Genomic DNA, 13,928 nt, shown 5'->3' with positions numbered 1-13,928 from the left:
GGCACCGGTTAGTCGGGCCAATTGAGGTAGTATGTACATGAATGTATAGTTAAAGTGACTATGCATATATGATAAACAGAGAGTAGCAGCAGCGTAAAAGAGGGGTTGGGGGGGGGGGCACACACAAGGCAAATAGTCCAGGTAGCCATTTGACTACCTGTTCAGGAGTCTTATGGCTTGGGGGTAAAAACTGTTGAGAAGCCTTTTTTGTCCTAGACTTGGCACTCCGCTACCGCTTGCCATGCGGTAATAGAGAGAACAGTCTATGACTGGGGTGGCTGGGGTCTTTGATAATTTTTAGGGCCTTCCTCTGACACCGCCTGGTGTAGAGGTCCTGGATGGCAGGCAGCTTAGCCCCAGTGATGTACTGGGCTGTACACACTACCCTCTGGAGTGCCTTGCGATCGGAGGCCGAGCAATTGCCGTACCAGGCAATGATGCAACCAGTCAGGATGCTCTCGATGTTGCAGCTGTAGAACCTTTTAAGGATCTGAGGACCCATGCCAAATCATTTTAGTTTCCTGAGGGGGAATAGGCTTTGTCGTGCCCTTTTCACGACTTTTGGTGTGTTTGGACCATGTTAGTTTGTTGGTGATGTGGACACCAAGGAACTTAAAGCTCTCAACCTGCTCCACTACAACCCCGTCGATGAGAATGGGGGCGTGCTCGGTCCTCCTTTTCCTGTAGTCCACAATTATCTCCTTAGTCTTGGTTATGTTGAGGGATACGTTGTTATTCTGGCACCGCCCGGCCAGGTCTCTGACCTCCTCCCTATAGGCAGTCTTGTCATTGCCGGTGATCAGGCCTACCACTGTTGTGTCGGTTGCAAACTAAATGATGGTGTTGGAGTCATGCCTTGCCATGCAGTCATGGGTGAACAGGGAGTACAGGAGGGGACTAAACACGCACCACTGAGGGGCTCCGGTGTTGAGGATCAGGGTGGCAGATGTGTTGAAACCTACCCTCACCATCTGGGGGAGGCCTGTCAGGAAGTCCAGGATCCAGGTGCAGAGGGAGGTGTTTAGTCCCAGGATCTTTAGCTTAGTGATTTGCTTTGAGGGTACTATGCTGTTGAACACTGAGCTATAGTCAATGAATAGCATTCAGAATATCTTCAGTCATTTAGGCACGTTGCCTTTGTGTTCTTGGGCACAGGGACTATGGTGGTCTGCTTGAAACATGTTTTTATTACAGATTCAATCAGGGACATGTTGAAAATGTCAGTGAAGACACCTGCCAGTTGGTGAGTACATGCCTAGACCACATGTCCTGGTAATCCGTCTGGGCCCGCAGCCTTGTGTATGTTGACCTGTTTAAAGGTCTTACTCACATTGGCTACGGAGAGCGTGATTACACAGCCATCAAGAACAGCTGATGCTCTCATGCATGCCTCAGTGTTGCTTGCCTCGAAGCGAGCATAGAAGTGATTTAGCTCGTCTGGTAGGCTTGTGTCACTGGGCAGCTCGTGGCTGTGCTTCCCTTTGTAGCCTGTAACAGTTCGCAAGCCCTGCCACATAAGACGAGCATCTGAGCCGGTGTAGTATGATTCAATCTTAGCCCTGTATTGACTTTTTGCCTGTTTGATGGTTCGTCAGAGGGCATAGCAGGATTTCTTATCAGCTTCCGGGTTAGAGTCCCGCACCTTGAAAGTGGCAGCTCTACCCTTTAGCTCAGTGCGAATGTTGCCTGTAATCCATGGCTTCTGGTTCCAATCTTACTGAAGAATATATCACTTGCTGGCCTATCCCTATGTACTGGTAGAGATCTACTGCTCACACCACTTTTCTCAGGATCCCTTCCCCTTGCACCAACTTCCTCTACTTTCTTCACTGCTTCAGCACAAGACAACTTCTGCACTACTCTGACCCTGGAAACCTCAACCTGCCTCTCTCTCACCGGACATTTCTGATCCCCAGCCCCATGGGCACCTCTACAATTAACACATACCACTACTTTCCCCAATACTACACATTCATTTGTCTCATGCCCTTCTGCACACTTCTCCCACCTATGAACCTCCCTCCTACACACTGCTGCCACATGCCCATCAGCTTGACACCTGTAACAACGTAATGTATTCGGCACAAAAGATAGTACATGATAACTTATATACCCTAACATCACTTTGTCGAACAAAGACTCAACATCAAAACTCAAAATAACAGACAACGACTCTTCTGTTTCACCACCACTGTTTCTCTGCGTCTTACCAAACAATGAGCATCACAAACACCAGGAAACTTCCCCTTCAGTTGGTCAACTTTCACGTTTTGTAAGGACCGACGCCGGACAGGAGAAGCAGGTACAGGGAGTCAGACATTTATTCAGGGACAGACAAGGAAACAAGACAGGAACCGCGTCAGAACACGGGTAACATGGACATGAGACAAATAATCCTGAAGCAGGGAACAGAGCTAGGAAACAGACAGATATAGCGAAGGAAATTACACAAGTAATGGAGTCCACGTGAGTCCAATGAGTGCTGATGCCTGTGATGGGTAAAGGCAGGTGTGCGTACTGAAGGTGGCTTGAGTGCGTAATGTTGGGGAGTCTGGCACCCTCGAGCGCCAGAGGGGGGAAGAGCGGGAGCAGGCGTGACAGTACCCCCCCCCCTCTAGGGCCGCCACCCAGCGCCCCACCTGGGCGAACCGGCCGAGACATAGGCGCTGGGGGAGGGGGAGGAAGAGCGGGAGCAGGCGTGACAGTGTACCCTTGGTTTGTCCGCCGCTGTCAACATACCTGGAGAAGAGCCAGGGCGGCTATTCTCAAGACCAACTCCAGGTATCGTCGACAAGCTGATCGTCGCCGGACCCCAGCTCCCCGCTGCCGCATTGGGCAGAGGGTATGGCTTTCAACTCGGGATCTGCCCCGAAGGGATCGATTCATTGGTCCTCGGTTCATTGGTCCTCGGTTTGACCTCGGTTCATTGGTCCTTTTCCCATCTCCAGAGTCCAGAGTTCCACTGCTGTCCGTCTTGTGTTACCCCGTACCCTCCGTATTCACCCTACCTTCCATGTGTCTAGGATTAAGCCTGTGTCTCACTGTCCTTTGTCTTCTGTCTCAGAGGCAGTAGGGATAACCAGGGATGTTCTCTTGATAAGTGTGTGAATTAGACAATTTTCCTGTCCTGCTAATCATTCAACATGTAAAAAGTAATTTTGGGAGTCAGGGAAAATGTATGGAGTAAAAAGTACATAATTCTCTTTAGGAATGTAGTGAAGTAAAAGTAAACGTCGTCAAAAATATAAATAGGTAAATGTAAAGTAAAGATACCCCAAAAAACGACTTAAGTAGTACTTTAAAGTATTTTTACTTAAGTACTTTACACCACTGCATTTACCGCTATCCCAGAAATCACTCCTGTCAATGGCGCCCTTTTTTTGAGAGAAAACAATTCACATCTTTTGTCGCCATTCGTTACACGCAGAGCACCTATTCCCTCTGACCAGCAGAAACACAGACAATTATCACAAGACAATTATCACCTTCACCGATTCCACAGCATCCAACTGTTTTCACCCATCCTGAAACCACAAATGGATCAGCCTGAAGGCAAAGGTTCACTTATCACAAAATTACCCTCCTACCGTCGCTGACTCATATTTATCCTGACCCTCGGTGCAATCCTCAGACTCCGAGAACTTCATCACACCTACCATCTCCAATACCTTGCCCTCACTCACTTCCAATTCTCCTCCTGTCTTAAATCTGGCGTACAGCTCCCTCTGCTTCAAGCTCCCCCTCATCTTCGCTCTCTCTCTTCGACCTCCTCTGCCTCTCTTTTTCCTTCCATTAGTCCTCTGTATTCCAAGTATACGTCTCCATATGATATTGCACTTCTCCTGACATACATCTTGTTCTTGTCCTCTGAAGGGACGCCATTTTCATAAACGCAGATGTATCTTCCGAAACCGTCTTGACAGCCATTAGGCCTACCGGGCACGCCTTATAGCTCTCCCACTCTAAAATGGACTAGGCCGCCTACACTGCTTCTGGTCAGGGGTAATAACCTTGTCATGAAGGGGACAGCAAAGGGGGGAAAATTCAAGGAAACCCCCTTGCTTGATTGTAAAATATTTGCTGCGTTCCATTGCTGTAAAAGGGAGATGGAAGCGGCAGTTGGCCAAGCAAACAACACGTGTGTCATAACAAGGGAGAGCAGTGAAACCGACAATATCAAAGATGTGATTTAATGCGGCCATAAAATGTGTATTTCTATCCAAAGCCAGTCTTATGCAAAGCCAGGTGTGACATTTTTCTCAAGCAAGGAAAGGCTCAAAGGCTGTTATGCCAAATGCCCTCAAAGGAAGGAATTTCTGAACAAGAATGTAGGGTTTATTACAGTTTCATCATTTGTAAACAATGAAATTATTTATTTCATTTTGATATGCCTCACCATGGGAAGGCATAAGTACATGTATATGTAATGAGAGGTCAATTTATTGCATACAGAGCAAAATGTATTCAAAATAAACAGAATGGAATTTGCAGCTTCCCTGGGGTTGTCATCAGAGCAAGACAAGAACAAGACACTGATTTTTGTTGTTGCTGCATAGCACACAAGTTCTGTATGACAGACTGAACAATAAAATGGTATCTACTATAAATAATATAAGCTATAGCTGACCCCTAAAATATGTTGATGGTGTCATTCAGCATTTTCCCCATTAGATTCTGCATATTCTACCTAGTTCGAGTATATCCACAATGGTCTTTAACCCTCTTCATTGTGAACATACAGGAACTGAAACAGGGTTCTAACTTTGACACAGTAGGACGTGAACAGTTATCTTCAGCAAATACATTGGACAATTTAGGAGAATGAACTCTCTGTCTCACTCCGTCAGCACAAATGTAGCTTGGCATTGTCATCTGTGTTAGATAAAGTGCTCACCAATACTCAACACTTAGGATTGTACCCAACTTTCTGTGAAAGTCCCATGTTCAACGTTGGTGAATAATTTAATAACTTTCAAATAGACGGTTAATGTATATAAAAAGTTTACATATTCAGTAAGAAAACATGCATGCAAGTTGCTTTCCAGGCAACAGGGGTCGAACATTCATTTATCTGCTTTCCAAGATGTCAGTTTCAGAACAGAAACCAGTCCAGCCACCTGTTCCAAATCTCTCAGCGCTGAGAGAGCGACATTACAAGAGGTCACAGGGTCCTTCGGTTGAAACAATCCCTTTCATGTCATCATCTGTCCGGACTGGCGGCCATGTTTGACGCTCTCAGCTGCCACGCCAGCAAGCTTCACCTTTCGATCTTGATAACCTGCTCGCACATGATGGAGAGGTACTGGGTGAGTTTGACCATGAAGATGATGGCGGTGCCCCCCGTGAGCATACAGGAGGGCCAGAAGAGCGAGTGGAAGACGGGACTGTGGCCGTACTGCCGGGTCAGGAGGACACTCTCCTGCTGGTCACTGGGGTCGTAGTAGCACAGGACCTGGTGGTGCGGCTTCAGGCGCTCTGAGATGTTCACGATAATGTGGTGCATGGCATTGGTGTCCTTCTGGCACTTTGGCACGTAGAAACACTGGAAATAGAAAAGTGGGTGGGTGACATTGATGTTTGTTCAGGGGCTTTCAGCATGCATACCTAACCTACAGGCTTAGTAAGCATCCTTTGATAGTCAAAATAAATATTTATTTGTATAAACATTTGTTCCTGTTGAGAGAAACAGGTACATAGCGCATCATGAGTCAGGCATAGGGCTAGGAGTTTCCCAGACCACCTGAACAGGAAGAAGCAGGCCATGCTGGCTAGACAGGGCACGTGCGTGTGTCCGCGTTTGATTTTGTCCATCCCCACCAGATGAAATCGGAACATGCAGGTTGAAATATCAAAATGAACTCTGAACCAACCATATTAATTTGGGAACAGGTCAAAACACATGAAACCACCAACTGGACTGGAGTGTGGACCTTGGTTCATCTTTCAATCACCCACGCGGCTATTGTCACACTCGTTGAAAGGAGTAGACCAAGGCGCAGCGTGCGTAGAGTTCCTAAATATGATCCCCAATCAGAGACAACGATAAACAGCTGTCTCTGATTGGGAACCATACCAGGCCAACATAAACCATTAATCACCTAGATGACCCACCCTAGTCACTATCACGCCCCAACCAGCAGAGAATAAACAACTCTCTATGGTCAGGGCGTGACAGTACCCCCCCCCCGAACTGCAGACCGTCACTGGAGGCTCTGGACTGCCGACGGTCACTGGAGGCTCTAGATTGCCAACCGTCGCTGGAGGCTCTGGACTGCCGACGGTCACTGGAGGCTCTGGACCGCCGACCGTCTCAGGAGGTTCCGGAATGTAGACCGTCTCAGAAGGTTTTAGACTGTAGACCGTCTCAGAAGGTTCCGGACTGAAGACCGTCTCAGGAGGTTTCAGACTGTAGACCGTCTCAGGAGGTTCTGGACTGTAGACCGTCTTAGGAGGTTCAGGACTGTAGACCGTCTCAGGAGGTTCTGGAGGTTCCGGATTGTAGGCTGTCTAAGGAGGTTCCGGACTGTGGACCGTCTCAGGAGGTTCCGGACTGTAGACCGTCTCAGGAGGTTCCGGACTTAGCTGTCAAAAAAATTTGGGGGCTGCCTCTCGGGCTTCCGTCGTCGTTGTGAATTTCGGAGTCGCCGTTGCTCCTCCTTCGCTGCCTCTGCCTACTTCCATGGCAGGGTCTTATCCCCTGCCATAACTTCCTCCCATGTCCATGATGTCCTCCACTCACTTTTCTCTCGGGCACAGGATCCCTGCTCCTCCTGACCACGCTGCTTGGTCCTTTGGTGGTGGGATCTTCTGTCGCACCATACCAGGCCAACATAAACCATTAATCACCTAGATGACCCACCCTAGTCACTATCACGCCCCAACCAACAGAGAATAAACAGCTCTCTATGCTCAGGGCGTGACAGCTATTTGCTCCTAAAAACCAATGAGGAGATGGAAGAGGTAGGACTTGCAGTGTGTCAAGCGTCAAAAATAGAACCAAGTTCTATTTTAGCGCCTGGCTACTCAGACGCTCGCTGGCGCACGCAAGCAGTTTAGATGAAATGAGTGAATAACATGTATGTGTACATATGGTGTGGTCAGAATATCACAAGCCCAGTGTCAACATACGCTATCCAGTCTTTCACAACCTCCGTTCTGACCCCCCGTTCACCTCAAAGTTGGCGTCCCAGCTCTCCTCATTGTGGGATAAGCGGCTGACCCTGCCCGTGGTGTTGACACTGACGTAGACCTGCAGACAGGGGTACTTGGAGCCTCTCCAGCAGTCCGAGCCACAGCTGTAAGAGCAGTTCATGTCTGCCGTAATGGTGGAGTTGAGCACGATACAGACACTCCCCTCTGTCCACACACTATATGGAGAGATAAAGGTAATAATTCAAGGCTATTGTAGGATTTACACAGTGGCATGTAAATACAGATTTTTCTCTGTATTCAAATCAAATTGCAGAAAGATGTTGGGGTGTAAAAATACCAAGTAGAGAGGTAGATGCGTCATTTTCAACATTTCAATTTAGCATTTAAGCATTGCATTTTAGAATTGGCGCTGATAACCCTCCATAATACTGTGGCATGCTGTGCAGTGACTTGCACAAAGAAAAGACTGACAAACAAACATACCGCATCAACACTACAAAGGCAGATTGATTGAATTACAGTCTTTCAGAATGAACAAAAGCAGAGTCCACCCAAAAGTACAAAATCCACACAAAACAATCCACTGTCAGATTGATAGTCCAGTACCTGTCGGCATAGGAGCGCAGTACAGTGATGCCCAGGACAAAGTACATCATGGCCGACGCAATGACCATGCCCAGGCCTAGGAGAATAGCCCGGTCCTCCCCAGCCTTCATAGCTGTCATCGTCTTCTTCTTGTCCAGCAGGTCAACATCTCGGAACTTCTGGTAGATGGACCTGAGGTAGTGGTCAGGCCAGTGTTGGGGTCAAGTCCATTTCAATTCATTTTACAAAGAGGATTTTTTTAGTTTGTTGAATCGACATTTTTCTCAATTTAAATTAGGAGAACCATTATCTGTTTCCTTCTTGGAGGAACCCCCACTGCATGTCAGAAAAAAATATATTAAAATGAATGACTAAAATATAGTGTTTTTAAGAGTGACAGTGTACCTCGTCGCTCCTCCTCCTGATGCTGCCCATCCCACACTTTTGGCACCTGTCACAAAGAGCCTCTTTCCAGATGTCTCACGACCTCCTCTTCTCACAGAAGAAGTGGTGCGGAAAGACTGATGGAATGACCTGCACAAAATAACAGTCTGTTATCACTCTAGACCAGTGGTTCCCAACCTTTTTTGGTTACTGTACCAGCAACTGAATTTTGCTCTTACCGGAGTACCCCTGAAGTACCCCGTCATGTGCATTTTACCAGTAGGCCAATGGTTTTATGAGTCTTCTCAAGTACCCCCTGTGGATAGGCCAAGTACCCCTGGTTGGGAATCACTGCTCTATTCAATATACCTGTTTGTTCTCAGACACTCGCCAACAGTTCAAATTGCTGGACAGTTGGCAATGAGATATACTACTGCAGGGTTTCCTAAACTCGGTCCTCGCGACCCCAAGGGGTGCATGTTTATTTGGTGTTTTTTTTCCCTAGCACTACATGGCTTCAAATAATCATAATAATCTTTAAGCTTTGATATTTTGAATCAGCTGTGTAGTGTTAAAAATACATTTTAGGATTGAATTTGGGAGCTACCCTGTTAACTACCCTGTTAACTACGCTGTCAAATATGCTGTTAACTACCCTGTTAACTACGCTGTTAACTACACTGGTAACTGCCCTGTTAACTACCCTGTTAACTACACTGGTAACTGCCCTGTTAACTACACTCTTATCTACGCTGTTAAATATGCTGTTAACTACCCTGTTAAATATGCTGTTAACTACCCTGTTAAATATGCTGTTAACTACCCTGCTAAATATGCTGTTAAATACCCTGTTATCTACCCTGTTAAATATGCTGTTAACTGCCCTGTTAACTACCCTGTTAACTACCCTGTTAAATATGCTGTTAACTACCCTGTTAACTACCCTGTTAAATATGCTGTTAACTACCCTGTTATCTACCCTGTTAAATATGCTGTTAACTGCCCTGTTAACTACCCTGTTAACTACCCTGTTAAATATGCTGTTAACTACCCTGTTATCTACCCTGTTAAATATGCTGTTAACTACCCTGTTAACTACCCTGTTAAATATGCTGTTAACTACCCTGTTATCTACCCTGTTAAATATGCTGTTAACTACCCTGTTAAATATGCTGTTAACTACCCTGTTAAATATGCTGTTAACTGCCCTGTTAAATATGCTGTTAACTGCCCTGTTAACTACAATCTTATCTACACTGTTAAATATTCTGTTAACTACCCTGTGCTGTTAACTACCCATTATACTACCCATTATATTGTGCCATTACTACATAAGATTTTCGACTACTAGATAGTACAGATAGACAGATCAACAGTAGTTATACATTTTGCTCAATAGCGATTTCATAGATTATATATTAAGGAATGAAATGGCATGAATCATACTCAATGACAGATTGTCAACTATAACATTAATTTAGATTAATGATGGTAATTCATTGTATTTCTTCACCGTAAATCTTCAGTCAACCCGCTTATGACCACTCTTGCCCACTTTCGTGTCATGGAAACAACACTGAACTAGAACACTATTGTTTGAAACATAGCTTTACCATCACAGAGAAACATGTTAAAATATGCTCTACTGTTCTTTCAAGATAGTTGTGCAACTCAAAGACAGACAGCCTACCTGTGTTCCATAACTTTGACGTCAAATTCACTATGTGTGAAAGCTCAAAGATAGAGATAGAGCAAAATAAAGCCTACCTGTGTTGCATGACTTTGCTGTCAAATTCACTACGTGTGAAAGCCAAGGTGTTGACAAAATATTATTTGGTTTATACAATTCAAAAGTAACGACTAAGTATTTATCCTACGACATCAACAAGTACGTAGTCGTGATCCACCATAACCAGGAAGAAGAACAAATGACTTGAATAGGACAGAAGTGTTCCTTTAATATAGTTGACATTCAGGTGCAGCGCCACCAGCTAAACAAACATCTCATTTTGCAACACAAAGAAACGTTAATAAGGTGAGACAGGAGGATCGATGAACATGGATAAAAGGTGTTAATGTCGATGAACTTGTCATGAAAGACGTAGCTCCTGGAGCATGAACCATATGAATGCAACACCTGTCAACACAAACTCATTGTGTCCTCTCATTTAACATTAACAACTTGCCAAGGCTGGCACATTGAATCATGGTCACTGAACATTCCACCCAATAGCACGCAGCTTTCTCCCATTAAAAGTCGCATGCATATTCAATTGGGCAGCAGCCAGGGCCATGTTCTTTAGCAGTGGGGATTTTAGCATGTAAATCCTGGTGGGGCAAAAATAAAAACATGTGTTATGTAGACTGTCGACGTGATTCATGATGATGACTGCTTGTCTAACTTGCTAGCTAAGATTTTGAAAGTATGATGTTGACATGATCAGTCCAATCAAAACTACGGCAGATATGTGATTTGACGTTGTTTTGTCTGTTGCCAATGACCGTGAGACTTCTTGAATGGGCACTTCTAATGTAACTCTATGGCAGCACCCAAAGGGCTTGATTTTTCGAGCTCTCCCTGTAGATTTTGCTGTGACGTAGTGTTCCCATGAGTGACAGAACACTGAGCCAATCGCAGGGAAACTAAAGAACATTACCAACCCTTGCGCTCCGTATTTTCCGCTGGCTGCCCCAGGTACTCTACAGATTGTGTCATGGAAACAGCCAGTTCATTTAAGCAGTGAAAATGCATTTTCCTATTTTATATACAGTGCCTTTGGAAAGTATTCAGACCCCTTGACTTTTTCCACATTTTGTTACATTACAGCTTTATTCTAAAATTGGTTAAATAAATACAAATATCAGCAATCTACACACAATACCCCATAATGACATCACAATACCCCATAATGACATCACGATACCCCATAATGACAAAGTGAAAACATGAAAAACAGAAATAAGTTATTTACATAAGCATTCAGAACCTTTGCTATGAGACTCGAAATTGAGCTCAGGTGCATCCTGTTTCCATTGATCATCCTTGAGTTTCTACAACTTGATTGGAGTCCACCTGTGGTAAATTCAATTGATTGGACATGATTGGGAAAGGCACACCTATCTATATGAGGTCCCACATTTGTAAGTGCATGTCAGAGCAAAAACCAAGCCATGTGAGGTCCAAAAGAACTGTCCGTAAAGCTCAGAGACAGGATTGTGTCGAGGTACAAATCTGGGGAAGGGTACCAAAACATTTCTGCATCATTGAAGGTCCAAGAACAAAGTGGCTTCTATCATTCTTAAAGGGAAGAAGTTTGGAATCACCAAGAGACTTCCTAGAGCTGCCCATCCGCCCAAACTGAGCAATCGGGGGGGAAGGGCCTTGGTCAGGGAGGTCCAGAATTCCTCTGTGAAGATGGGATAACCTTCCAAAAGGACAACCATCCCTGCAACACTCCACCAATCAGACCTTTATGGTAGAGTGACCAGGCGGAAGCCACTCCTCAGTAAAAGGCACATGACAGCCCACATGAAGTGTGCCAAAAGGCACCGAAAGACTCTCAGACCATGAGAAACAAGATTCTCTGGTCTGATGAAACCAAGATTGAACTCTTTGGCTTGAATGCCAGGTGTCACGTCTGGAGGAAACTTGGCACCATCCCTACTGTGATGCATGGTGGTGGCAGCATCATGCTGTGGGGATGTTTTTTAGTGGCAGGGACTGGGATACTAGTCAGGATCGAGGGAGATGAACGGAGCAAACTACAGAGATATCCTTGATGAAAACCTACTCCAGAGCGTTCAGGACCGCTGACTGGGGTGAAAGGCCACCTTCCAACAGGACAATGACCCTAAGCAGACATCCAAGACAACGCAGGAGTAGCTTCGGGACAAGTCAAATCAAATCAAATTTTATTGGTCACATACACATTGTTTGCAGATGTTAGCATCGTAGCACCATTCGGTGCAAAAACTCGACTTACTAGTTGCGGCCCACTTGTTGGAAGCAAACCACTCGATTTCGTCCCTACATTATATCGGCATTGAACATGTCACCCTCCCTAGGAGAGGGGGTGACCTCGACAATTTATTGTTAAAACGAGAGGCTGCCTGGATCTTTAATTTAAGGACTCTTGCTCCCTTCGGTCTCAACGTGGACTTTGATCTGAAGCCATTCTAGTGATTATTGTGATTTTGCTTTTCATTGTAAATGTTTGTAGGCCTATGTAGCCAAATTGTATCTATGATCGGAAAGAAAGGAAAGAAATTCCACAAATGAACTTTAAACAAGGCACCCTTGTTAATTGAAATGCATTCCAGGTGACAACCTCATGAAGCTGGTTGAGAGAATGCTAAGAGTGTGCAAAGCTGTCATCAAGGCAAAGGGTGGCTACTTTGAGGAATTACATGTGTTTACCACTTTTTTGGTTACTACATGATTCCATATGTGTTATTTCATAGTTTTGATTTTTTCACTATTATTCTACAATGTGGAAAATATTAAAATAAAGAAAAATCCTTGAATGTATATTTTTATGTTTTATTTTTAAACCTTTATTTAACTAGGCAAGTCAGTTAAGAACAAATTCTTATTTACAATGACGGCCTACCAAAAGACAAAAGGCCTCCTTCGGGGACGGGGGCTGGGATAAAACAAAGAAATATAGGACAAACACACGTCACGACAAGAAAGACACCACAACACTACATAAAGAGAGACCTAAGACAACAACACAGCATGGTAGCAACACCACATGACAACTACATGGTATCTACACAACATGGTAGCAGCTAAAATCATGGTACAAACATTATTGGGCACAGACAACAGCACAAAGGCATGAAGGTAGAGACAATATTACATCACTTGAACCAACCACAACTGTCAGTAAGAGTGTCCATGACTAGGTATTTGAATGAAGAGATGGAGATAAAACTGTCCCGTTTGAGTGTTTGTTGCAGCTCGTTCCAGTCACTTGCTGCAGCTAACTGAAAAGAGGAGCGACCCAGGGATGTGTGTGCTTTGGGGCCCTTTAACAGAATGGGACTGGCAGAACGGGTGTTGTATGTGGAGGATGAGGCTGCAGTAGATATCTCAGATAGGGGGGAGTGAGGTCTAAGAGAGTTTTATAAATAAGCATCAACCAATGGGTCTTGCGACAGGTATACAGAGTTGACCAGTTTACAGAGGAGTATAGAGTGCAGTGATGTCCTATAAGGAGCATTGGTGACAAATCTGATGGCCGAATGGTAAAGAACATCTAGCCGCTCGAGAGCACCCTTACTTGCCGCTCTATAAATTACGTCTCCATAATCTATATATATTAATTTCAGGATTTACTGGAGAAAATGGGAGACAGTATTCAACTAACCATTGTTGTGGAAAATTAGATCCAAAAGATTAAATCAGAGACTATGTAATTATATAATAGAAAAATCTTTAGTACAAGCAGCTTCAGTGGAGATGTACCTCTGGTTTCACGGGGAAGAACTCAAAGAGTAAATGGTTCCATGTCTCTTATATTGTGGGAAGTGACGATACAATCATATTGTTTACACAACAGTTCTTTATACAAGCAAAAGTTCCGCGAACACAATGGCCTTGTGTCAGGGTGCAGACATACCAGGAGTCTATGAAAGGCATGACATCACAGTCCAACACAGAACATATCCCCTTGAGAAGTTACAACAGCTCACCCCAAATTCTGCCATCACACCATCATAAAGCCCCCTACACATAAACATGGAGAAGAACGTATTGGTTATAGATGGTTGCGTACGTTTTACAGTCACCACCATTTTGAGAG

General features: G+C 44.7%; 1 protein-coding gene across 2 annotated transcripts; it reads right to left on the bottom strand.

Moving 5' to 3' along the window:
* Nucleotides 1–4,311: 4,311 nt before the first annotated feature.
* On the bottom strand, nt 4,312–10,189 carry LOC110509002 (calcium-activated potassium channel subunit beta-2). Of its 2 annotated transcripts, XR_002471388.2 has the most exons (6): nt 9,889–10,189; nt 8,143–8,271; nt 7,759–7,929; nt 7,172–7,367; nt 4,720–5,542; nt 4,312–4,687 (listed from the first exon to the last, which is right to left on the bottom strand). XR_002471388.2 is itself a non-coding variant. In XM_021589935.2 (5 exons), the coding sequence occupies exons 1-5, from the start codon at nt 9,897–9,899 to the stop codon at nt 5,258–5,260; spliced, it is 792 nt and encodes a 263-aa protein (XP_021445610.2). In that variant the 5' UTR covers nt 9,900–10,189; the 3' UTR covers nt 4,312–5,257. The 2 variants fall into 2 exon arrangements, 1 of the variants encoding a protein (XP_021445610.2); XM_021589935.2 differs by having other exon boundaries at nt 4,312–5,542.
* Nucleotides 10,190–13,928: the final 3,739 nt, after the last annotated feature.

The sequence above is a fragment of the Oncorhynchus mykiss genome, chromosome 28, assembly GCF_013265735.2.
Source record: "Oncorhynchus mykiss isolate Arlee chromosome 28, USDA_OmykA_1.1, whole genome shotgun sequence".
Taxonomy (NCBI): Eukaryota; Metazoa; Chordata; class Actinopteri; order Salmoniformes; family Salmonidae; genus Oncorhynchus; species Oncorhynchus mykiss.
This window is presented reverse-complemented; position numbering and strand designations above follow the sequence as displayed.